Source organism: Hyperolius riggenbachi, chromosome 6 (genome assembly GCF_040937935.1).
Source record: "Hyperolius riggenbachi isolate aHypRig1 chromosome 6, aHypRig1.pri, whole genome shotgun sequence".
NCBI classification, from domain to species: domain Eukaryota; kingdom Metazoa; phylum Chordata; class Amphibia; order Anura; family Hyperoliidae; genus Hyperolius; species Hyperolius riggenbachi.
This window is the reverse complement of record NC_090651.1, coordinates 367,395,602-367,421,477: the sequence shown is the minus strand read 5'-3', so window position 1 is coordinate 367,421,477 and position 25,876 is coordinate 367,395,602. Positions and strand designations below refer to the sequence as shown.

General features: G+C 46.2%; 1 protein-coding gene across 2 annotated transcripts in view; it reads right to left on the bottom strand.

Moving 5' to 3' along the window:
• The window catches only part of APLP1 (amyloid beta precursor like protein 1), a 117,142-nt gene that overhangs the window by 46,928 nt on the left and 44,338 nt on the right, over positions 1 to 25,876 (bottom strand). For both annotated transcript variants that reach the window (XM_068241850.1, XM_068241851.1), the window contains exon 2: positions 8,574 to 8,723. In XM_068241850.1, coding sequence (XP_068097951.1) covers positions 8,574 to 8,723 — 150 coding nt within the window. The remainder of the gene's footprint in view (positions 1 to 8,573; positions 8,724 to 25,876) is intronic.

The window sequence follows — 25,876 nt, the reverse complement described above, 5'->3', positions numbered from 1 at the left end:
ACATCATTAGGCATTACCTAGTAATTGTAGCCATGGATGTCTTTCAACGCAAGGAAAGCATCTAAGCCCCCTTTAAATGCAGGTATAGAGTTTGCCATAACGACTTCCTGTGGCAATGCATTCCACATCTTAATCACTCTTACTGTAAAGAACCCTTTCCTAAATAAATGGCTAATACATTTTTCCTCCATGCGCAGATCATGTCCAGGACATGATCTGTGCGTCCCCAACCTCTGGGCCGCGGCCCACTGTTGGGCCACAGGCTGCTCTGAGCTGAGCCCTGTCATCTGTCATCACAGTGCAGAGAGAAGTGTCACTGAAGTTAGCCGGAAGCTATAGAGAAGAGCCGTCTGCAGCCATTGTTACTGCTGTCACCTAGTGTCTGTTATTTGTAATGCAGCATGCTTTATGTCTGTATGGACACCAGGTGGCAGCAGTGAGGATGACTGAGACGCTCTGGTCTCTTGCCAGCCACAGAGTTTAGTCTGCACAGAGGTGAGCAGCTGATGCTGGAATCTAGTGAGGGAAGAAGAATGGAAGGGTGAAAGTGAGTGTGGGGAGGAGGGAAGTGTGAATTGGGTGTAGGGAGGAGGAAAGGGTGAAGTGAATGTGGGGAGGAGGGTAAAGGGGCTGTGGGGTGGAGGTAAGGGTAAAAGATGTGGGTAAGAAATGACTGCCAGTAGATTAGGAAGCCCAGACAGTACCCCCTTCACACCACCTGTCACATCAGATGTACCTTGTGCTGGTGGGTTATACAGCAGCCCCAGTGCAGTACGAAGACATCTTTCCCAAAGTGCTGACGGTGATGAAGATAGTGGTTAGGTAGGGCTGGTGTACCCTGTCTGTAGAAGAAGCCCTTGACCGCCCCCCCCCCCCCCCCCGTGCGCAATAACACCCCTGTCCCCCGCATTGCATCTGCCCGGTCCTTGGAAAAATTCCCTGATGCTGAAGCGGTCCTTGGGTCAAAAAAGGTTGGGGACCACTGCTCTAGTCCTTTGAGAAGGCCTAGGAACAAAAAGCTCATCAGCCAAGCTATTATATTGCCCTCTGATGTATTTATACATGTTAATTAGATCTCCTCTAAGGAGTCTTCTCTAAACTAAATAAACCCAGTTTATCTAACCTTTTTAAGTGAGACCTTCCCTCCTTTGTATCAATTTTGTAGCTTGTCTCTGCACCTGCTCTAAAATTGCAGTATATTTCCTGTAATGTGGTGCCCAGAACTGAATTCCATATTCCAGATGTGACCTTACTAGAGAGTTAAACAGGGGCAATATTATGCTAGCATCTCGAGTTTTTATTTCCCTTTTAATGCATCCCAAAATTTTGTTCGCTTTAGCTGCAGCGGCTTGGCATTGAGTACGATTATTTAACTTGTTGTCGATGAGTACTCCTAAGTCCTTCTCCAAGTTTGATGTCCCCAACTGTATCCAATTTATTTTGTATGGTGCTAGACCATTGGTACGTCCAAAATGCATGACTTTACATTTGTCAACATTGAACTTCATCTGCCATGTATGTGCCCATATAGCCATCCTATCCAGATCCTGTTTGCTTTACGAATTCTCAAGATCTCATAATAACATTGTTGAAATACCGTATAACTGATTTATAGGAATGGTGTGATTTTTTTTGTATTTTTATGTATTTCCCAGAGAGAGTGGGAATCACAGCTTTATCAGGTGATATTCTGTATAGCTGCCCGTAGATTACTCGACTTGGCGGCTAATCGACCATCCGATTTAATAATTATAACCGAATCGGATAAAAATTTGGTGCCGCCTAGAACATAACTGATTGACAATGCAACCACTTCCGAATGAGTATCGATTGGACATGCTGGAAAATCTCGTGTCGACAAGCTCGATTCGGTGCGTGGTGGTTACGGTATGCGTTAATCGCAAACGACTAACGCAAAGGAAGCCCCTGGCCACCGTCCCTCCGCAATGTTTTATGTCTCCGCTGGTGCCCCCTGCAGTTATACTTTACCTGCCACGCCGCTAGTTGGTGTCCGCCGGCAACAACGTGGGGACGCAAATGTGAAAGTACGAGGACGGCGGCAGCGTGGATGGCAGGAAGTAAAGTATAACCGCACGCGGTGTATGGGGTTAGCGGAAGATTGGCGGATTCGGAAGACGGACAGGCACAACAACACAGGACAGGTAATGTATAAATACACACATACATGCACATTTATACACAGCGGGAACAGCACTGGGGGTTTTATCGCATTCGTCGCTCGTCCCAATATCGTTTGCTGTTACCACTGACCACGATAGCCCGAAAGGAGTTGTAAGCCTATGGTTCTGAAGAGGTTGAGCATTACTGGGAGGTGGGGTTACAGTCCAATATACAGCAATATATAGATATAGGGAGTGTTTCTGGTGCTGAAAGCAGAAAACTTACTGTTAAAGTGTCCAGAATAATTTACTGCAATCTGCTCTTTGTCACTACAGGGCCTCTTTAAATGACTTCAGAATTAATGTGAATGTTCATGTAAAACCAGACTTGCAATGAAGTAGGGAAGACACAATGCTCCTACAGGAGGTGAGTTGAGGTCCCCGGTGACTCAAGCTTCTCCATCTTCATACCTCAGATATGATTGGATTGTGTCTGTGTAACAGCATTACAGGTACCCGGAAGGCAGGAAACGCGTGCGGCTGTGTGTCTTCCGCAGACTTGCATGCCACTCCGGGCCCCCATCTAAATATCCCACCTGGCGGCCCGGCAATCAGACAGCACAAATCATTTTACATGGAGCAATAACTACGCAGCTAAAAATAACTGTTTAAAGAGGAACTCCAGTGAAAATAATGTAATAAAAAAGTGCTTCATTTTTACAATAATTATGTATAAATGGTTCAGTCAGTGTTTGCTCATTGTAAAATCATTCCTCTCCCTGATTTACATTCTGACATTTATCCCATGGTGACATTTTTACTGCTGGCAGGTGATGTCAGTGGAAGGAGCTGCTGCTTGCTTTTTTTGGCAGTTGGAAACAGCTATTTACCATAATGCAACGAGGTTCACAGACAGGAAACTGCCAGAACCATGGTCCTCACAGTTTCCTGTGGGAGGGGTTTCACCACAATATCAGCCATATAGCGCCCCCTGATGATCCGTTTGTGAAAAGGAATAGATTTCTCATGAGAAAGGGGGTATCAGCTACTGATTGGGATGAAGTTCAATTCTTAGTCCAGGTTTCTCTTTAAACCATTCTGGTCACGCAAACTGAAGCAACCCAACTGAAGGGGTTAATGCATAGCTCCCAACTGTCCCTCTTTGGGAACCCAGTCCCTCTGTCCCTCTTTCCTACTCATGTGTTCCTGTTTCAGGACTTATGTACAGATGTGTGTGTAAATATATTCTGCTGAAAAATGATAAGAAATTCCCCTTTTTATCTCTTTCTTGCTCTCAGAAGCCATTTTCTGCTAGGAAAGTGTTTTATAGTACACTAGCCGACCCGCAGCGTAGCATACGCCGCATAAGAGGGTAGAGGGCAGGAAGGGGGTACTGGGCACAGCAGCGGGGAGGGGGGTTGGACCCCCCCTCAACTGCGTCCCCCATGTGCACTCCTCCTCCTGCTTAAGCTCAGCAGGAACCCCCCCCCCTCACCTGGGTCCTCCATGTGCGCCCCCCCTCCTGCTTAAGCACAGTAGCAGCTACCACTATTAGTAAGAGGCAGCGGGCGAGGATGACTCACCTCTACCGTATTCCATCGTGCGTTCCACTGTCGTCACTTCCTGCAATGCCGCACACTGTATTGGTGTAATTTGCCTTTTTAAAACAGAAGGAAATCTGCAATAATTCAGCTATAAGTGAACATTTGTGGTTACCCACAATGCACTGCTACTAAATATGCAAATTACCTCTTTTCCCCTTAGTAAGCCAAGCAAGCATCCAGAACCACTGATGTATAGCAAGCCTATATCTTTAAAATGTACACAGTCATATCACACCCACATGTGACAGCCTGTTTCAGACTTTTGGTCCTCATCTGTACATGGCAAGGATTGATATGGCTGTATGAGATAGGGCTTGGACCAGTACAACAGAGTAACCAAGCAGCTCAGGGTGACCCAAACCACTCGGAATGTATAGTGGGGTAAAAAGGACCAAAAAGACCTTCTACTAAAAAATAGTGTTGTCCGGATCATGAACGATTCAGATCTTTGATCCAAATCTCTTTTGTGAGTCGAATCATCTGAATCATCAAAATGAGTGATTCGGATCGCAAAGGGGGCGTGACCAGGAGCGGCACGCCCCCCTCTCAGCGGGCAGCGGGGTCCTGGAAGCAGAGCAGAGATGGATCGCTCTGTTGGAGGGGAGCCAGCCTTGCAGGGACAGGTAGATAAGAGAGAGGGGACATGGGTGCCACTGCCAGATATGTGTAGAGCACACATACTGGCTACAATGTGCTGCTTTTTTTATGCTGTCTGTTCCGTAGTTGTGCACAGTGAACAAATTGGAAACTTTTGGCTCAGAAGCACAGCTCAGTAACTTTGTAGACAGCGTGCTGGGCTAGAAGGGCCGGCACTGTGATTGCAGGCCAATATGATCCTCCTGCACTGCTCTAAACAGCTGCACTTCACTTCTGGGAATGCTTTGGGGATTTCTTTCTTTCACTGTGTGACGTTTGCATTCAAAGTATACAGAAGAACATATAGTTGAAATATATGTAAAGCATATGATTGCAGCATGTGGGTATTGTGTGCAAACAAACATTTCTGCTCTCTGCTCGTCCCTTCTCTGTCCACTCCCTGCCTGTCTAAGTTCACCATCTTCCCTTCTCTGTGTGTCCACCCCCCTCCCCTTCTCTGTCCACCGCAGGGAAAGTCCTGTCCTGCTAGTCATTTCACCCCCGAATGCTTACCTAGTAAAATGATCCGAGATTCGGATCAAAGATCCGAATCTTTTCAATGATCCGATTCGAATCATCCGAATCATTGAAAAGATCCGAACTTCCAATCTCTACAAAAAAAAAATCAAAGCTTGGTGTAATTTGCCTTCCTAAAACAGAAGGAAATATGCAATAATTCTGCTATAAGTGAACATTTGTGACTTTCCACAATGCACTGCTACTAAATATGCAAATTATTCCTTTTCACTAGTGTTGTCCGGATCATGAACGATTCGGATCTTTGATCCGAATCTATTTTATGAATCGATCATCCGAATCATCAAAATGAGTGATTCGGATCGCAAAAGGGGCGGGGCCAGGAGCGACACGCCCCCTCTCAGCGGGCAGCGGGGTTCGGGAAGCAGAGCAGGGATGGATTGCTGAGTTGGAGAGGAGCCAGCCTTGCAGGGAGACAGGTAGATGAGAGAGAGGGGACATGGGTGCCACTGCCAGATATGTGTAGAGCACACATACTGGCTATAACGTGCTGCTCATTACAGGCTGTCTGTTCCGTAGTGCTGGTTAGATATGTGCAGAGGCGCCCCACAAGGATACACAAAATCCTCTTCCTTTGAACTCGATGTGCAACACCCCTGCTGCCGTGGTAAGGGCAGGACCTTTTCTCCTCCACACATACAATGTTACAGTCAGCCACAGCGCTGGGAATTAAGTTGTCACCAGATGTTTCAATCCACCTCCAGAGACCTCTCCTACGAACAGGGTGCTCAGATGACACTTGGCCCCATAAAAAAAGGAGAGAGATGCTCTCAGTGGATAGTATAATTCAGACAAAATTTATTGGATATAGTGGAATAAAAAACAGCAAAGTGTCACTCACATCTGGAGGGTCCCACACCTGTTAGGACCCTCTCCGGCTAGTTCGCTTCCCACCCAGTGGTACTCTGCGACATAGAACGATCATATAGGCATGGCCCGCTCTCGTCCCGACTAGTTTCGGCCTCTCGCCGTCATCAGGGGATACCCTGATGACGGCGAGTGACACTTTGCTGTTTTTTATTCCACTATATCCAATAAATTTTGTCTGAATTATACTATCCACTGAGAGCATCTCTCTCCTTTTTTTATGGGGCCAAGTGTCATCTGAGCACCCTGTTCGTAGGAGAGGTCTCTGGAGGTGGATTGAAACATCTGGTGACAACTTAATTCCCAGCGCTGTGGCTGACTGTAACATTGTTCCGTAGTGCTGCACAGTGAACACATGGGAAGCTTTTGGCTCAGCATAGCTCAGTAACTTTGCAGACAGTGTGATTGAAAGGCAATATAATCCTCCTGCACTCGGCACTAAACAGCTGCACTTATCTTCTGGGAATGCTTTCTTTCACTGTGCGACCTTTTCTTTCAAAGTGTACAGATGAACATAAAGGTGAAATATATGTAAAGCATATGACTTCAGCATGTGGGTATTACGTGCAAACATTTCTGCTCTCTGCTCGTCCCTCCTCCCTTCTCTGTCCACTCCCTGCCCTCTGTCCATCTTCTCCCCTTCTCTGTGTGTCCACTCCCTCCCCTTCTCCTGTCCACAGACCTGTCCTGCTGTTCATTTCACCCCAATGCTTCCGGTAGTAAAATGATCCGAGATTCGGATCAAAGATCCGGATCTCTTCAATGATCCGATTCGAATCATCCGGATCATTGAAAAGATCCGAACTTCCCATCTCTACTTTTCACCCTTAGTAAGTCAAGCAAGCCTATAGCTTAAAATTTTACACAGTCATATCAAACCCACATATGACAGCCTGTTTCAGACGTTTGGTCCTCATCAGTACATAGCAGGGATTGATATGGATGTATGAGATAGGGCTTTGACCAGTACAACAGAGTAACCAAGCAGCTCAGGGTGACCCAAACTACTAAGAATGTATAGGAGGATAAAAGAGACCAAAAAGACCTTCTACTAAAAATGTCAAAGCTTGGTGTAATTTTCCTTCTTAAAACAGAAGCAAATCTGTAATAATTCAGCTATAAGTGAACATTTGTGGTTACCCACAATGCACTGCTACTGAATATGCAAATTATCCCTCTTTGCCCTTGGTTTGATATGACACTACTTCTTCTTCTTGCTAGGACCAGCCCCTTCTTCTTGCTTGGACCGGCCCTGGGGGCGGGGCGCTACTTCTTCTTCTTGCTTGAAGGTTGAGGCACTTAGCCTATTATATATATAGATTGTACATACACATGTCTATCTCATCATGTCACATGTCACTTCGGGTATCCTTTAGAAGTATTAGAGGCAGAAGGACAGCAGAACTGCCAGGCAACTGGTATTGCTTAAAAGGATATAAATATAGTAGTCTTCATATCTCTCTTACTTCAGGTGTGCATTAGGTTCCGGATCCATCTAGATTTATCCAGTGACAGTTCTGATCAAATTGTTTTTTAACTACCCCATTAAAGGATACCCGAAGTGACATGTGACATGATGAGATAGACATGGGTACGTACAGTGCCAATCACACAAATACCTATGCTGTGTTCCTTTTTTTCTTTCTCTGCCTGAAAGAGATAAATATCAGGCATGTAAGTGGCTGACTCAGTCCTGACTCAGACAGGAAGTGACTACAGTGTGACCCTCACTGATAAGGAATTCCAACTATAAAACACTTTCCTAGCAGAAAATGGCTTCTGATAGCAAAAAAAAGATAAAAAAAAGGGGGATTTCTTATCAGTGAGGGTCACACTGTAGTCACTTCCTGTCTGAGTCAGGACTGAGTCAGCCACTTACATACCTGATATTTAACTCTTTCAGGCAGAGAAAGAAAAAAAGGAACACAGCCTAGTTATTTGTGTGCTAGGCACTGTACATACACATGTCTATCTTATCCTGTCGCATGTTACTTCTGGTATCCTTTAAAGTGGACCTGAAGTGAGAGGGATATAGAAGCTGCCATATTTATTTTCTTTTAAACAATACCAGTTGCTGGCAGCCCTGCTGACCCTTTGCCTCTAATACTTTTAGCCATGGACCCTAAACACTCATTCAGCATATCAGATGTTTGTGACATTATTGTCAGATCTGACTAGATTAGATGCATGCTTGTTTCTGGTTTTATTCAGACACTACTGCAGCCAAACAGACCAGCAGGGCTGCCAGGCAACTGGTATTAGCTAAAAAACATTAAATATGGCAGCCTCCATCTCACTCTTACCTAGGGTTCACTTTAAAATGTATGGAGAGTTTCCCATACCCTAGCCCCCACACTCTCTGTATCAGGTCAATATACAGCAGAACAGTGATGGCTAGCCTTGGCACTCCAGCTGTGGTGGAACTACATGTCCCATGAGGCATTGCAATACTCTGACAGCTCTAAGCATAACCAGGTTAGGCAGAGGCATGATGGATTTGTAGTTTTGACACACACACACACACACACACGCACACACGCACACACGCACACGCGCACACACGCACACACACACACACACTTTTAGGTAAAATTGAGCCCTAGGCAAAAATGAAGGTCAGTGCCCAGTACATTTTCATACCATACTGACAGTAAACTTGTGATCTGTATTGTGGGGCTTTTAAGGTGCTTCAGGCCCTGGGCAGTTGCCTAGTTTGACCCTATGGAAGCACTGGCCCTCACTAGGGATGACAAGGTATGGATTCACTGATGGACTGGTAAGAGGCATGGGGTCACACTTCTCCTCTCACCTGTCTGCAGTGCTGTAGAATCTCCTCATTACTCCCCGGGCAGCTGGGGACCCCGCGAGGGTCCGACACCCACTCCCCCGTCGTCAGGTCCATGTGGAGCGGCACCCGGCCACAGAACAGCGCCAGCTGTGGTCTCCATGCTGCGATAGACTGCGGACAGAGGGAAAAAAGAGACAGGATTAGCGTGGAGCTCAGTATAGTGGAAGGCCTGCAGGAGCATGTGAATTATTATCATTTATAGGACAGAAGGGAGGAAATAAACATGGCCGTACTTCCTGTTTTGGGATGAGACAGGAAATGAGCAATTATGAGCCTAACGAATCAAAGTATGCAAATACCTTACATGAATATCCTCCCTTCCTGCAGGGTGGTTGGTGCCAGTGCTGGGCCGAAATTACGCATTAGCGTAATTACGCATCGTAATTCACTACAAATGCACCGTAAGCGTTACGTGTAAGGTTACGGTATTACGCGTAATTAATTACGCGTAGACCGTGTGTTACGTTTTACGCGTAACAAACTACGCGTAAGACAGTAAACTCCCATTGAAATTACACAGTCTGCCGTAATCGCGTAATATTACGCTCCCGTATAATATAAAAAAGCCGCCGACTTTAAGGGTTAATAGCAAAGCCCCCTTAAGTGCTAAGAGCCTCAAATTTGGAGAATATATTAAGGAGATCAGAAGGAATAAGAGGAAAAAAAATTTTTTCAAAAAGACTTTATAGTTTTTGAGAAAATCGATGTTAAAGTTTCAAAGGAAAAATAGATACATTTAAAAACCCGCCGACTTTAACGGTTAATAGCAAAGCCTGCTTAAAATTTAGAAACACCAAATTTACAGGGTATATTAAGGGGATCAGTGGGAATAAGAGGAAAAAATTTTTTTTCAAAAAGACCTTATAGTTTTTGAGAAAATCGATTTTTAAGTTTCAAGGGCAAAAATGTCTTTTAAATGCGGAAAATGTCAGTTTTTTTTGCACAGGTAACAATAGTGTTTTATTTTCATAGATTCCCCCAAGTGGGAAGAGTTTTACTTACTTCGTTCTGAGTGTGGGAAATATTAAAAAAAAAACGACGTGGGGTCCCCCCTCCCAGACCTCTTTAACCCCTTGTCCCCCATGCAGACTGGGATAGCCAGAATGCGGAGCACCGGCCGCGTGGGGCTCCGCACCCTGACTATACCAGCCCGCATGGTCCATGGATTGGGGGGTCTCGGAAGGGGAGGGGCAGCCAAGCTTTCCCCTCCCCCTCCGAGCCCTTGTCCAATCCAAGGACAAGGGGCTCTTCTCCACCTCCGATGGGCGGTGGAGGTGGAGGCCGCGATTTCCTGGGGGGGAGGTTCATGGTGGCATCTGGGAGTCCCCTTTAAAAAGGGGTCCCCCAGATGCCCACCCCCCCTCCCAGGAGAAATGAGTATAGAGGTACTTGTACCCCTTACCCATTTCCTTTAAGAGTTAAAAGTAAATAAACACACAGACACTTTGAAAAAGTATTTTAATTGAACAAAAAACATAACCACGAAAAAAGTCCTTTAATATTCTTAATTAACCATTAATACTTACCTGTCCCTTTAAAAGCCAGTTCCCACGCAATATCCTCGGAAATATACTAATCAGTTACAATGTAACAAAGCTATTACAATGTAACAACTTTGTTACTTTGTAACACCACCGCACCCGACGTCACTCGCCGCCACCGCCGCGTCTGCGCTGACCCGACAGAGCTCTGAGCTATATAGCTCAGAGCTCCCTAAGCATCTTTGTATTTGGGCTCCAAGGAGCCCCATTGGTCCTTAGCAGACCAATGGGGTTCCTTTAAATCAGAAGGAACCCCATTGGTCTGCTAAGGACCAATGGGGCTCCTTGGAGCCCAAATACAAAGATGCTAAGAGAGCTCTGAGCTATATAGCTCAGAGCTCTGTCGGGTCCGTGCGGGACGCTAAGTCCCCGCCGCCTCCCGCTGTCAGCCCCGCCCACATCTGTCACCCACATGTCACCCACATGTGGGTGACATGTGGGTGACATGTGGAAGAGGCGGGGAGGACAGCGGGAGGCGGCGGGGACTTAGCGTCCCGCACGGACCCGACAGAGCTCTGAGCTATATAGCTCAGAGCTCTCTTAGCATCTTTGTATTTGGGCTCCAAGGAGCCCCATTGGTCCTTAGCAGACCAATGGGGTTCCTTCTGATTTAAAGGAACCCCATTGGTCTGCTAAGGACCAATGGGGCTCCTTGGAGCCCAAATACAAAGATGCTTAGGGAGCTCTGAGCTATATAGCTCAGAGCTCTGTCGGGTCAGCGCAGACGCGGCGGTGGCGGCGAGTGACGTCGGGTGCGGTGGTGTTACAAAGTAACAAAGTTGTTACATTGTAATAGCTTTGTTACATTGTAACTGATTAGTATATTTCCGAGGATATTGCGTGGGAACTGGCTTTTAAAGGGACAGGTAAGTATTAATGGTTAATTAAGAATATTAAAGGACTTTTTTCGTGGTTATGTTTTTTGTTCAATTAAAATACTTTTTCAAAGTGTCTGTGTGTTTATTTACTTTTAACTCTTAAAGGAAATGGGTAAGGGGTACAAGTACCTCTATACTCATTTCTCCTGGGAGGGGGGGTGGGCATCTGGGGGACCCCTTTTTAAAGGGGACTCCCAGATGCCACCATGAACCTCCCCCCCAGGAAATCGCGGCCTCCACCTCCACCGCCCATCGGAGGTGGAGAAGAGCCCCTTGTCCTTGGATTGGACAAGGGCTCGGAGGGGGAGGGGAAAGCTTGGCTGCCCCTCCCCTTCCGAGACCCCCCAATCCATGGACCATGCGGGCTGGTATAGTCAGGGTGCGGAGCCCCACGCGGCCGGTGCTCCGCATTCTGGCTATCCCAGTCTGCATGGGGGACAAGGGGTTAAAGAGGTCTGGGAGGGGGGACCCCACGTCGTTTTTTTTTTAATATTTCCCACACTCAGAACGAAGTAAGTAAAACTCTTCCCACTTGGGGGAATCTATGAAAATAAAACACTATTGTTACCTGTGCAAAAAAAACTGACATTTTCCGCATTTAAAAGACATTTTTGCCCTTGAAACTTAAAAATCGATTTTCTCAAAAACTATAAGGTCTTTTTGAAAAAAATTTTTTTCCTCTTATTCCCACTGATCCCCTTAATATACCCTGTAAATTTGGTGTTTCTAAATTTTAAGCAGGCTTTGCTATTAACCGTTAAAGTCGGCGGGTTTTTAAATGTATCTATTTTTCCTTTGAAACTTTAACATCGATTTTCTCAAAAACTATAAGGTCTTTTTGAAAAAAATTTTTTCCCTCTTATTCCTTCTGATCTCCTTAATATATTCTCCAAATTTGAGGCTCTTAGCACTTAAGGGGGCTTTGCTATTAACCCTTAAAGTCGGCGGCTACCTAACATTGATCCATGCGTCAACTTTTCCGCTTGGCAGCATGACCTTACGCATTAATTGCTAGTAGGAATTTACGCGTAAGCCTTTAACGTAACAACTTGAATTACGGTATTCTTACGCGTAATTGCGTAAGGGCAATGCGTAATTACAGACATGTACCGAAATTGAATGTCTATGCCGTAAGCGTAATTTCGTAATGCGTAATAGCGTAAAATTACGCGTAATGATCCGTAAGCGTAGCTTTTTCCATTACGATCAGCACTGGTTGGTGCTGACCGGTATCCAGTAGCTCTGCTGCTCAAGACAGTTCCTTAGTGGTGACATCATCATTCTACCACCATCTGAGCCACAGAGCTACCTAGAAGCCAATCAGGTCATTTGGGCACATGGTAGCTTGGGAGCTTCCATAGGCACTCGCCAGCTTCCAGCAGCAACAGAGGGGAAGTGGGTGGAGTAAGCTTTGAGTTTACAGTGAAAGACTGGCTGGTCTTTCCTCCCAAATCACACACAAATTACCGTGGCGTCCTTTTAAATCTATGCGCTTGGAAGGCCAAATGCCGCCTCAGGAACCAACCACATAGTCCCTAGCGGTGACTGTTACCTGTTAAAGGGGAACTTCAGCCTAAACAAACATACTGTCATTAAGTTACATTAGTTATGTTATTTAAAATAGATAGGTAATATAATCTCTTACCCACCCCGTTTTAAAAGAACAGGCAAATGTTTGTGATTTCATGGGAGCAGCCATGTTTTTCATGGGGGCAGCCATTTTTTTGGTTGAAAGGAGGTGACAGGGAGCATGAGATACAGTTCTAACTGTCCTGTGTCCTGATCACCCCTCCCAGCTGCGTGCGCTAGGCTTCAAATCTCACATTCAAAATGTACAAAAAACAGCAGAAGGAGAACAACATCAGAAATCCCATCATGCTTTGCACAGCATCAGGGGAAAATGCCCGGGCAGTTTTCTTCTGCACAGATAAAAATGAGGCTTGGGTAAGAAAAACAACGTTCTGATGCTGTGAAACTGTTAAAGAAACACCAAGCCTTTTCAGTTCTGCTGAGCAGATTTTTAGTCCGGAGGTTCACTTTAATAGCCAGTGAATCTCTACGACGAACATCACTTTGAAGCTCTGCTAACTGTCTGTAACAACAGAAGGGGAGGAGTCTTAGTAACTTTACTCCCATTTCCATCCAAACACAGGAAGTGCCGCCATACTGATTTCTATTCTACCACTTCTGCAGAGAATCAGCAGGGCTGGATTTCTGGGAAGGCTACAGAGGCCCAGGTCTTGGGCAGCTGCAGCATGGGGCGGCTGGACATGGAAAAGGGATTGCTGCATATAGAGGAGGCTGCTAATGGGGAACAACACATGGAAGAGGGGTGCTGCTGCCCAAAAGAGCTGTACATGAAGGAGAGTGGCTGCTGTTCATGGGCATTATATATGTATGAAGGGGCTGCACATGGAATGGGGGGTCACTGCTGCACATGGAAGCAGATCATTAAGAAAGTTGACCCAGGGGCACTAAAAGTACAAGGCCTCTTTCACAGTGCGACGTTAAAGCCGCACTTTAGAGAATGTTTTACCGTGGACTAACGCACAGCAATACTAAGTCTGTGCAACATTCCCAGTGCACACGTTGCGTTTGTGTGTAACGTGTAGCATTATTAGAAAGCGCTGCATGCAGTGTGTTATACATGTTATTAGCTGCGATGGACTGTTTGCACATGCTCAGTAATGACCTGGAAGCATACTTGTCATTGCCTGCATGCCTTACTGTATGCGACGATAACAGGGCATAGAGTTGCGTTGTGACAGTTTTTAGTCCCACTGTGAAAGTAGCCTTAATTTGGGCCTTGGATATCCGACAAGCCAACATAAAAGCAAATAAGTGTAACTGTCGGGCATAAAATCAAAAATCAATTCTTTATCTTTATCTGGTAAACAAGTAATAAGGATGCTAATCAGGCAATCCAAACGTTAAAATCTCTATTACTTTTCTTGTTTATAAATGATCATTCCCCAGTTTACCTGACTCTTATTTGGTACGTTGCTGCACAAAGGAAGTTGCAGGGCATGCTGGGTTGTCTTTTTTTGCTTCTTTATTTTCCCTCAGACTAAACTAATTTACAGGAGCAAAAAAGGACAACCCAGCATGCCCTGCAACTTCCTTTGTGCGGCAACGTACCAAATAAGAGTCAGGTAAACTGGGGAATGATCATTTATCAACAAGACAAGTAATAGAGATTTTAACTTTTGGATTGCCTGGTTAGCATCCTTATTACTTGTTTACCAGATAAAAATAAAGACGTGATTTTTGATTTTATGCCCGACAGTTACACTTTAAATATTTTTTTTTTAATCAGTTGCTTCCAGATTCAGTAGCTGACATGATTAAACTCTGTGTTTGCTACAAACGTGTCTTCTTTTAAATGCTGTAGTAAAACAAGTCTTTTTTTTCTTTTTTCTATTAGTTGCTTAAACATTTGTAATAACTCACATTTATCTATCCCTTAAAATGTTCTGTCTACATATCAAACCCAAATGTTCTGTCTACATATCAAACCCAACAAGAAGAAACAAACTCGGAGGATGGCTTCGTTTTTGAGGGTTTGGGATGAACGGTGATTTCACAATTACATCACATTTACAGATAATACAGACCTCAGGCTTGTTGACCTGGATTTTTGGGATAAACCAGTGTTATGAGAGTTATTCGGAAGGGGAGTAAAACTTCCAATTACATAACAAAGGATCTGCACTTGTGCATGAAATGCCTCGTGTACCCTCAGGGCGGGGGTGATAGTTGAAATAGCGCTATTGAGGGGAGATTAGGGGATACATTGCCCAGGCGCTCCCAAATTACCCCTTAATACTGCTATTTCATTGCGGTGCCTGAAAAATTGCATTTTTACAGCAATTGGCAGCTGGGGGGTGGATAAGGTTAGGCATGGTTTAGGTTAGGTGTGGGGGATGGTTGATTAAGGTTAGGGACAGGGGGAGTAGTTAAATGTGCCTGGTGTGTGCATTTATATGTTACCTGTCCTGTAGCAGCCTCCGCACGGTGTCCGTACCCTCTGGGCGGCTCTCCGTACACACCACGGCGCATACGGTCTGACGTCAGACGCTAGGCGCCAGTAGCGTGTACCGAAAGCCGCCCGGAGGGTACGGACACCGCGCGGAGCCTGCCACAGGACAGGTAACATAAATGCACACACCAGGCACATTTATACTCTGCGGCGGGGGTTTTGTTGTCTCATTGCTCGTTCTGCCAATTTGCCGCCGTACTGCCACACACCCGACCAACCAACTTTGGCCCGACATCTTGCAGCATGCGCGATCGACCATGCTACCAAATTCCGTCCTGAAATTAGTCGCTTTGTTATTCGGGCATGCACTTGGTGGCACCGATTTTCATCCAATTCGATTTATTAAAATCAAATTGGATGGTCGATCGGCCGCCAAGTCGCCTAATGTATGGCCATCTTTAAGAGATTTTTTTAGCCTATGTGATCCAAGCAACCAAGCAATCTTGAGAAACTTAAAAAGGAACTTTAATGAAAGATAGTAGTAGGGGAAAAATAAATCCAGACACTGCAAGGTAAGAAGTTGAAAAATAGAAGCTAGATCAAGAAATTATTGATACTGTGAAATTTGTTCATGTTTTTCGATCCGCCGTGAGCCTGCAGGTCATCATCTTTACTGCTGGCAGGCATGAAAAAGCTCGGAAAACAGCAACTCCCAATATCTATAAACACACCCACTAACAATGTGATAGGCTAAAAGGTTATGTGTGTGTGTATTATTATTTAGTATTTATATAGCATGGTCATCTTCCACAGTGCTGCACAGAGTATATATTGTCTTATCACTAACTGCCCCTCAGAGGGGCTCACAATCTAATCCAGGGGTAGGGAACCTATGGCTCAGGAACCAGATGTGGCTCTTTTGATGGCTACATCTGGCTCACAGTTAGGGGTTCAATCACTAAGCTACACTGCTCAAGAAGCGCAGCTTAGTGTGGCAGCGCAAGTAAAATTGTCAAAGTAGGCGTGTTACTGCTGTAGCATGCGCTACTAACTTACTCACGCTACCCCAAAACTAACAACTGCTCCAATTGTTCCACTCTGGACCCTGTCAGGTCCAGTGACTTTGTAGGACGAGTTCCCCACATTTTGACTGACCCAATAGGCTGCCTGTCACTTGATCCAATAGGCTGCCTGTCACTTGACCCAATAGGCTGCCTGTCACTTGACCCAATAGGCTGCCTGTCACTTGGCCCAATAGGCTGCCTGTCACTTGACCCAATAGGCTGCCTGTCACTTGACCCAATAGGCTGCCTGTCACTTGACCCAATAGGCTGCCTGTCACTTGACCCAATAGGCTGCCTGTCACTTGACCCAATAGGCTGCCTGTCACTTGGCCCAATAGGCTGCCTGTCACTTGACCCAATAGGCTGCCTGTCACTTGACCCAATAGGCTGCCTGTCACTTGACCCAATAGGCTGCCTGTCACTTGACCCAATAGGCTGCCTGTCACTTGGCCCAATAGGCTGCCTGTCACTTGGCCCAATAGGCTGCCTGTCACTTGACCCAATAGGCTGCCTGTCACTTGGCCCAATAGGCTGCCTGTCACTTGATCCAATAGGCTGCCTGTCACTTGACCCAATAGGCTGCCTGTCACTTGACCCAATAGGCTGCCTGTCACTTGACCCAATAGGCTGCCTGTCACTTGACCCAATAGGCTGCCTGTCACTTGACCCAATAGGCTGCCTGTCACTTGACCCAATAGGCTGCCTGTCACTTGGCCCAATAGGCTGCCTGTCACTTGACCCAATAGGCTGCCTGTCACTTGACTTGCATGCGCACTGCCCCATTTTGAAATATACGGCTCTCAAGAATTACATTTTAAAATATGTGGTGTTTATGGCTCTCTCAGCCAAAAAAGTTCCTGACCCCTGATCTAATCCCTACTATAGTCATATGTCTATGTATGTATTGTGTAGTATAGGTATCGTAGTCTAGGACATACCATATATACTTGAGTATAAGCCGACCCTCCAACTTTTACCTTAAAAAAATAAATAAAATGTTTGACCCCAAGTATAAGCCGGGCTGGCAAAAGCCACAACCACAACACCACACACAGCCATGGCCGGCCACAACCATATATTAGAAAACTAGTATAAAGTCAGCACATTACAATAATAAGCCAGAACATAGGCCTACAAGGGAGATGGACATGCAAAGAACTCCGGTTGCAAAGTATAAGCTGACATAAAGATAAAGCAAGGAATGCAGAGCCACATGGTCATGTATGTAAACTAGACTTTTTGCCGCCTGAGCCAAGCCGTGGGTGGGAGGCCGCCGAGCTGGAAGGGGTAAAGGGCAGGAAGGGGGTATTGGGCACAGCGGTGGGGAGCTGGGTCGGACCCCCCCCTCCCTCGCCTGGGTCCCCCTATCTGCGCTCCCCCTCCGGCTTTTAGCTGCTACTGGTAAGAGGCAGCAGGCAGGGATGACTCACCTCTTCCGAGTTCCAGCGTGCATTCCACTGTCGTCACTTCCTGCAATGCTGTCCACTTACAATACAGCAGGCAGCATTGCAGGAAGTGACGACAGTAGAACGCACGCTGGAACACAGAAGAGGTGAATCGTGCCCCTTACCAGTATCGGCTAAAAGCTGGAGGGGGAGCGCAGATAGGGGGACCCAGGCGAGGGAGGAGGGGTCCGACCCCCCTCCCCACTGCTGTGCCCAATACCCCCTTCCTGCCCGCTACCCCTTATAGCTCAGCGGCCCCCCACACCCACGGGCAGGTGGGTGCCGCCTCCCAGAAGTGCCGTCTGAGGCATTTGTTTCACCCCGCCTCATGGGCGGACCGGTCATGTATGTAAAACTTGATATAGGAATGCCAGGATTCTAACCACTCAGTAGACACTGTCCCTGTATGCCTTACAAGGCTACAAGTGGAGATGAGGCTAGCTGGGACCTCCCATGGAAATGTCAGGTGTGTGGTCTCCCTCAGATAATGCACCATTGTGCATGTAGTGGGGGCTACTCAAAGAGTAGTGACTTGAGCATAAGCCGAGAACTCAACTTTTGGGCCTCTTTCATTGGCCCAAAAATTAGGCTTATACTTGAGGGTTATAATTAGGGGGAAGCCAATTAACTTATCTGTATGCTTTTGGGATGTGGGAGGAAACCGGGGTTCCCTGAGGAAACCCACACAGACACGGGGAGAACATACAAACTCTGTGCAGATAGTGCCCTGGCTAGGATTCGGACCGGGGACCCATTGCTTGCCAACTGGAAACAGCAGTTATCCCCAACAATGTAACAAGGTTCACAGACAAGAAACGGTCAGGACCATGGTCATGACATCACACTGTGGGAGGGGTTTGACCTCCCTATCAGCCATACAGACCCCGCTGATAATCTATTGGAGAAAAGGTAGAGATTTCTCATGGGAAAGGGGGTCTCAGCTACAGATTGGGATGAAGTTCGATCCTTGCTTTAAGTTCCCCTTTAAATCAGTAATAGAGATCTTACAATGAGGTGCTTGCTTGTCATTCAGATCCGAACAGCGCTCAGCACAGACTGCTGTTCTCACTTTATATATCTCACGATTGCCACAAAACAGGCGAAACGCTCCCAATAAACCCCAGCGCTGCGCTGCAGACGGACGGAATTATTTATACACTTCTGTTTAAGTCTCCGCAGCCATTATACGAGGCCTGCGCATTATAAAAACCCCGTGTAAAGGTTATTATGCATAGCTGAGCTATATATATTGATTTATGGCTGGTTAGCTATTCACAAGGCTGCTGAGACAAGATGGAGGCCGAAGCGCTCATTTTCAAAGCAAACGTGTTTTATAGGAGTCAAATAATCCCCGTTAACATTGATTTTGTTTAAATGGGCCAGCCGGGGAGGGTTTAATATAACGGGGGGTGAAAGGGCGGGAGGTCTCGGCCTGCTGTCAGAGCAGCGCTGCGATCGGACGTAAAAAAAGAGACTTTGCTGTAGTTCCTGGAGGCCAGAGTGTTGGGGGGGGGAGAGTTCTGATAAAATGTGCGCACAGATTGCATGATCATGGATGTTATGCAGTGTTTGGAAAATACATACTGCTCAGTTACATCCAAACAGCCTGTTTTGTGGTTTTGGGAGGATCGGTGGAGGAAGGGGGGCAGAAAATGGGGGACAGTGGCGTATCCAGAGGGGTGCAGGCATAGCTAATGCCATGGGCTCCATTCCTGCCCCTCATTTTTCGTGCTGCACCACCATACCGGGGGATGCCTCTCACTACCTATACGGGGGGGAGCTCTCATTATCTTTTTTCTTTTGGCATCTACTGCGCTTCAGCGTGCGGCTTACGGAGTCGCCCTGACGTCATCCGGACTGTATTGTGCAGGCGCAGAACTATTGCGTCTGCACAGTACCGTCCCCAAGATGTCAGTCCGACTCTGAGAGCTGTACGCTGAAGCGCAGTAGACATCTTGTACTGGAGGAGACCCCGGGCCACCGACGGGGAGCGAAGCTGCGGCGAGGGCACAGGGCGGCTACCAGGGGCTGGAGGAAGTCCCAGGTAAGTGGATTTTTGTTTTTTAATCACCTTCGACCTTCCCTTTAATTCTTTTATCTGGAAGCATGTGACTATTGATTTCTTTAATTTTGAGCTACTTTAATTTTGAGGTACTTCTGGGGGGTAATATCTGGGGGGGGGGCGCATTTTTAAATTCTTGTATTTGACTAACCTAGCTGCTAAATTCTGGTATCTAGGGACAATTTCCAGCGCAAAAAAACACAGACAATTATATATGTCAGAAATATGATATTCATCTTTTCTTACTAATATTATAAATGTGAAAGTTTGGATGATTGGATGTTTGTTACTCGATCACGCAACAATGGTTGGACAGATTTGAATGAAATTTGGCACACACATAATACATTACCTGGAATAAAGTATAAGATACTTTTTATTCCCATAACCAAAAAGTGGGCGGAGACAAATACAAATTTCACTGGGAAAATGTAAACTGCAGCCATTCTTACACTGTTAAAGAGAGTCTGAAGCGAGAATAGATCTCGCTTCAGACCTCATATATAGCAGGGGCACGTGTGCCCCTGCTAAAACGCCGCTATAGCGCGGCTTAACGGGGGTCCCTGTCCCCCCAAACCCCCTCCGTGCAGCAGGGGAGCGCTTCCTGGTTGGGGCAGGGCTAACCGCCGCAGCCCTGCCCCATGCGCGTCTGTCAGACGCGTATCTCCGCCTCTCCCCCGCCCCTCTCAGTCTTCCTTCACTGAGAGGGGCGGGGGAGAGGCGGCGATGCGCGTCTGATAGACGCGCTGGGAGGCAGGGCTGCAGCCGTTAGCCCTGCCTCCAGGAAGAGGGACAGCCAGCGACCATTTTCCGACCATCTTTTGCGGGGGGTGGGTTGGGGGTGAAGGGACCCCCGTTAAGCCCCCCGTTAAGCCCTGCTATATATAAGACCTGAAGCGAGATTTAGTCTCGCTTCAGTGTCTCTTTAATGGCAGGGTTCTCAGTGGAGCCTACAAAAGCCAATCAAAATTCACCCATTGATTTGCAAGAGGAATATTTAATTGCTGCCATTCTTGCTCTGTAAATGGCACAAACCTCAAACCTGGTACAGTTGGTCATCGGGTGACTGGGGTTCAAATTCAGAAAAGGGGGTGGAGCCATAGACAATCAGATTCGGTTTCCTCCCCTCGCTTATTGCCGCCTTGCAGGCAGCCAATAAGCGGCGACGATGCTTTTTCCACAGCTATGGTCACATAGCCTAGCTGGCTGTGACCATAGCTGTGATTGGCCAAGCGGGTCACGTGGTTTGGGTATATAAATACTAGAACGCACGGCTGGCTCTGCCATTCGCATTGGAGTTTAGCTTGGGGTAGGTAGATGACAGAGCTAGCGGTTAGGTGCCAGCACTGCCAGCCAGGCCAGCCACAGTGCCCCAGCCTCACCACCACTGCCAGCAGCAGCCACAGTGCCCCAGCCTCACCACTGCCAGCAGCAACCACAGTGCCCCAGCAGCAGCCACAGTGCCCCAGCCTCACCACCACTGCCAGCAGCAACCACAGAGCCCCTGCCTCACCACGTCCAGCCGGCACTGTGCTTTCAGTACTTTCAGTGCCAGCTGGGAACAGTTGTGCCCATAAAAAACACCGTTTATTGAATTTTACTGTTGCTTATTGTTGAAAAAAAAAACAGTACTTTCAGTGCCAGCTGGGAACAGTTATGCCCATAAAAAAACATTATGTAACTATATAAAAATACTAAATAATAATAATTACAGTGTAGATTAATCTGCGGTATTGTATTATTATGATAATTGTTATCATTATTAGCTATTAATATTTATATTATTATTAGCATTATCTTTATAAATAATAATAATATTACTGTTGCAGAAGATGAATCTGTGTTAATCAGCAACAATTATTATTATTAATAGCGGTAGCTGATATATTAATAATACTAATAAAGCACATTATTCCATATTGCCACCATTAAATAATATTGAATAGTTATCTGCTGTTTTGTTTTGCAGGTGTGAGTTGTTGGCGTACGTCGGTATTTGATTTCGTGGAACGTGATTCATGGGTGGGGGAGGGGGAGGATCAGAGCCGCCTCGCTGCCACCGACACGTCGGTTTGACCTCCTGAAGGTCGCAGGTGAGCCGGAGTCACGCCATTGCCTAGGCATGGAAGTGATAGCTCCCGGCCGGGCCGGACGTCTGTGGTCGCGCACAGGAACCATAGCAGACTCCCAGCTCTATCTCATTAAGCCACAGCCCTTGTCTTTATCTTTTCGGTCTGCTCTTTCGCTCTCTCTCTCTCCGCCAGGCTCCGAGATGGGCTGCCATGGCAACTGGCTCCCGGTGGAGATGTTCTATCTTTTTCTGTTGCCATGACTACCCCTTCCCAAAAGGATGTGAAGGCTGATCTGAGCTCTCATCTTCCTCCCTCCCCCGCTCCCCCCCCTCACCTCTCCTTCCTCTCCATCTCTTCCTCCCTATCTTCCCATCTCATCTCATGTTCCTGGGGCCTCTCGATTTCCTCGCCTCTCCGTCTTAGTTTTATCCCCCCATCCCGTCCTCTTTCCTGTCCTTACAACATGTTTTTCACATTTCCTTCAACCATCACCTTGCCAGTCCGCCATACTCCATCATCCATCATCCTCCTCCACCTACTCAGTTTACTTTGCTTCCCCCAACCCCCCACCCTACGCACTTTGTGGCCTGTACACATCTGTCACCTTTAACTTGCTGGTGTGGGTTTTTGTTTTTATCCATCGTGTCATCTACACCTTTTCCTGAGAAGCATTAGCCCAACTGCAGGCTTCAAACCCACCTCTGCAGACCTGGTTCCAATTATGACATGGAAGTTCTAAAAGCCTGAGTGCTGCTCTTACCAGGATCCTAATATATCACTGTCACTCCGGCCAGCCTACAAGCAGACCTACCCTCCCCATACTCTCTCACAGCTACATGTTTACAGATTACCCAGAAAGCTCAGGGTGAACCAGAACTCAGGAGTGTGTAAGGGGCTAAAAGGGACCAAAATTCCCCCTTACTAAAATGCTATGCAAAATATAGATTTGTTTTCTTAAAGGACAACTATAGCGAAACATTGTAAAATACATGAAAACACATGAATAAAAAGTAAATTTCTCCTAGAGTAACAAGAGCTATACATTACTTTTCTCCCATGTTGCTATCACTTACAGTAGGTAGTAGAAATCTGACCGAACTGACAGGTTTTGGACTAGCCCAGCTGCTCATGGGGGATTCTCCGAGTTTTTTTTATTTTCAAAAGCACTTTGTGAACAGCAGTTGCTCAGTCCAATCGCCGGAATAGTGTATAGTGTGCAAACAGGTTGGAGGGGTGTCCAGCATTTTTGTATAGATGCTCTCCAGGAAATGCTTTTGTAAAGAATGAATTAAATACTGAGAATGCCCCATGAAGAGATGGACTAGTCAAAAACCTGACAGTTCCGTCAGATTTCTACTAACTACTGTAAGTGACAGGCAGCAACATAGAACAGAAATTTACGGCTTATTTTACTTGGGCAAAAAATAATTCTTGAAAATTGCGCAAAAAGTGGGATCAGCGCATCACCAGGCCGCCTCTGAATGGCCTCCGATCAGAGATGCGCTGAGCCCCCCCCAGAGACTGAAAACGCACCTTGAACCCAAACAGTGGCTCTGCATATACACCAAAAGCAAAGCTGTTAAGTGGGAGCGGCTGACCAAAAATGAATGAAATTAGTACATAGCAAGGAAATGAACAGCGCTACTTAAAAACAGATAAGTGCCTACCTGCAAAAGAGTGCAAGCCCCACTTATGGGATAAAATACACACCGAGCATACACATGACCTGTCTACCACTGGAGGATGTTAGTTTCCTGTAACAGCTTGCATGCAACTTGTTAAGTACTCGTCCCTCCCACTGCAAAGAAGTCAATCCTTCATGCATAGGTAGGATTTAGTTAGTGTTAGGTCCCCTCCCATGGAGGATTGACTTCTCCGCAGTGGGAGGGAGTACTTCACAAGTTGCATGCAAGCTGTTACAGGAAACCAACATCCTCTAGTGGTAGACAGGTCATGTGTGTGCTCAGTGTGTATTTTGTCCCACAAGTGGGGCTTGCACTCTCTTGCAGGTAGGCACTCATCTGTTTTTAAAGAGAACCAGAGACGAAGCACCCTCATGTATTTTATTACATTTATCAGTGGGAACATGACAGTAAACACCTACCCTGCTTTTAGTTTTTTTCTTCTCAGATTATCTATCTGTTATCAACTGTGATAAGAATTCACCGACTATTCAGTCGAGGTTTGACCTGGAATCATTATAGCTGAGTCACTCTTCTGTGGAGTCTTTTCAAGCCCAAGCCTTCCCCCTCCTGGCTCAGATTTCCTACTCAGAGCTGTTGACATAGGAGGGGCTGCTGCTGCCGAGAAAGAAGCTCTGAAACAGACAAGTGTATCTGTGTGCAGTGTGCAGCCAGTCATTATCTACTGTATGCAGTTTCATTTCTATGAGAGACACTTCCTACAGGCAGCCACACAGCATACCAGAATAATAGTTGAAAGCACACAGATGAAAGCCTGCTGCAGCAGCCCTGCTTGTCTATAGTCTCATATAGCCTAGACAGCACATCCAGAACAGTTTATAAACAGGCCCCCCAACTGTCCCGGAATCTGCGGGACCTTCACGGTTTGGGGGGCGTGTCCCGCGACACCCCCCCCCCCTTGTGTCTCGCCTGGGCAGAGGAACAATTGCAGCCCATTCATCACTATCATCAAGACCGCATCAGCGCTCCCGGGACGGACCTACAGCAGTTGAAAATTGAACGTTTAAGGACCTCGCTCTTACTCTCTGCAGGCTGTCTCCTCAGCGCTTGTTTCCTAGTGTTAAAAGAAACACTGCATATTTCAGTCAGGCGCTGAGGAGACAGCCTGCAGAGTACAGGAAGGTCCTTCAACTTTCACGTAGGTCCGTCCCGGGAATCTTCTGCAGAGAGCTGATGCTGTCGAGAAAGTGATGGATGGGCTGCGTTAGGCATTCCACTGGTCCCTGTTATCAGGTAAGCTCTTCTCTTGCTGACTCGCTGCCCTTTTCTGGCACTCATACAGGGGACATGGTTTCCCCTGCTTTCTACTGTTCCACTTTGCCTTATTTCATCCCTGTACACTCACGGGGTCTACCCCGTTATTTGCACATTTATCTCACATTTCAATAGTGCTTGAAAGCACCTTTATTTATTTTTCTACCATTGGCTCTCACTATTTCTATGCATCTATTCCTTATATTAGTCTTGTATTACCTCCATTAGCACTGTGCACTTTAATAGGCAGATTATTATGTTATTGTACTGTATTTGGAGTTGTTTTTCAGCATTTGAACCTTGAGCTACTACTGTACCCTTTATATTATTATTATTGATTGGCATATTGTTATACTACAGTGATATTGCCTGGTACTTGGTTTTAAATTGTTTTTGTACATGTGATTTGTGTATAAAGATATATTGAAAATTTTTGAACGTGTCAGGAGTGATTCAGTTTAATGAACCAGGATAAAAAAAAAACAGTTTAAGTTGTAAAACAACATATTCTTCTTATGAAATCTTTATGGTATGCGTGACAAGGGTTGTGAAGGGGCGTGGTCAGGGGTGTGGCAGGGGCGTGGCTTAAGTGTCCCTTTTTCTCATCTCAAAAAGTTGGGAGGTATGCCTGGAAGCAGAAGAGATATGAGCCGGCGGCCATATTGGATATTTCCTGGAGCAATAATGGATAAAAAACACTCAAAAAGGCACACCAGAGCGGCGAAATTATCAGGTAGAGCATTTATTCTTTACAAGCTATCAACTGATATGTTTATTTTGTGTGAATCGTTCATCTCTAGTTCCCTTTAAGTAGCGCTGTTCATTTCCTTGCTATGTACTAAAAAATAATTCTTATTTATGTGTTTACATGTATTTTAAAATGTTACAATTTTTCACAATAGTGGTCCTTTAAAACAGAAGATATTTGTGATAATTCAGGTTGGAGTGAGCGTACGATGTCCCCCACAATGCATCACTGCTGAATATGCAAATCATCCTTTGTTGTCCCTGTAAGCTAGCCACACCTCCAGAACCGCTGGAAAGCAATGATGTGTCAGTTTGTTAATTGTGCAGAGCCACAATAATCCAACATATATACAGACTGTTTCTGGCTGGTTGGGCCTCATCAGTGCACCACGAGCTTGCTGGGCAATCTGTAACTCTAGGTGTTTCCAGTCCTACCACACAGAGCCACATTAATCTATACCATGTATCGAGTGATCAGGAAACTGCCACGTCTCAATATGCCGGGAAAAATTGCATGGT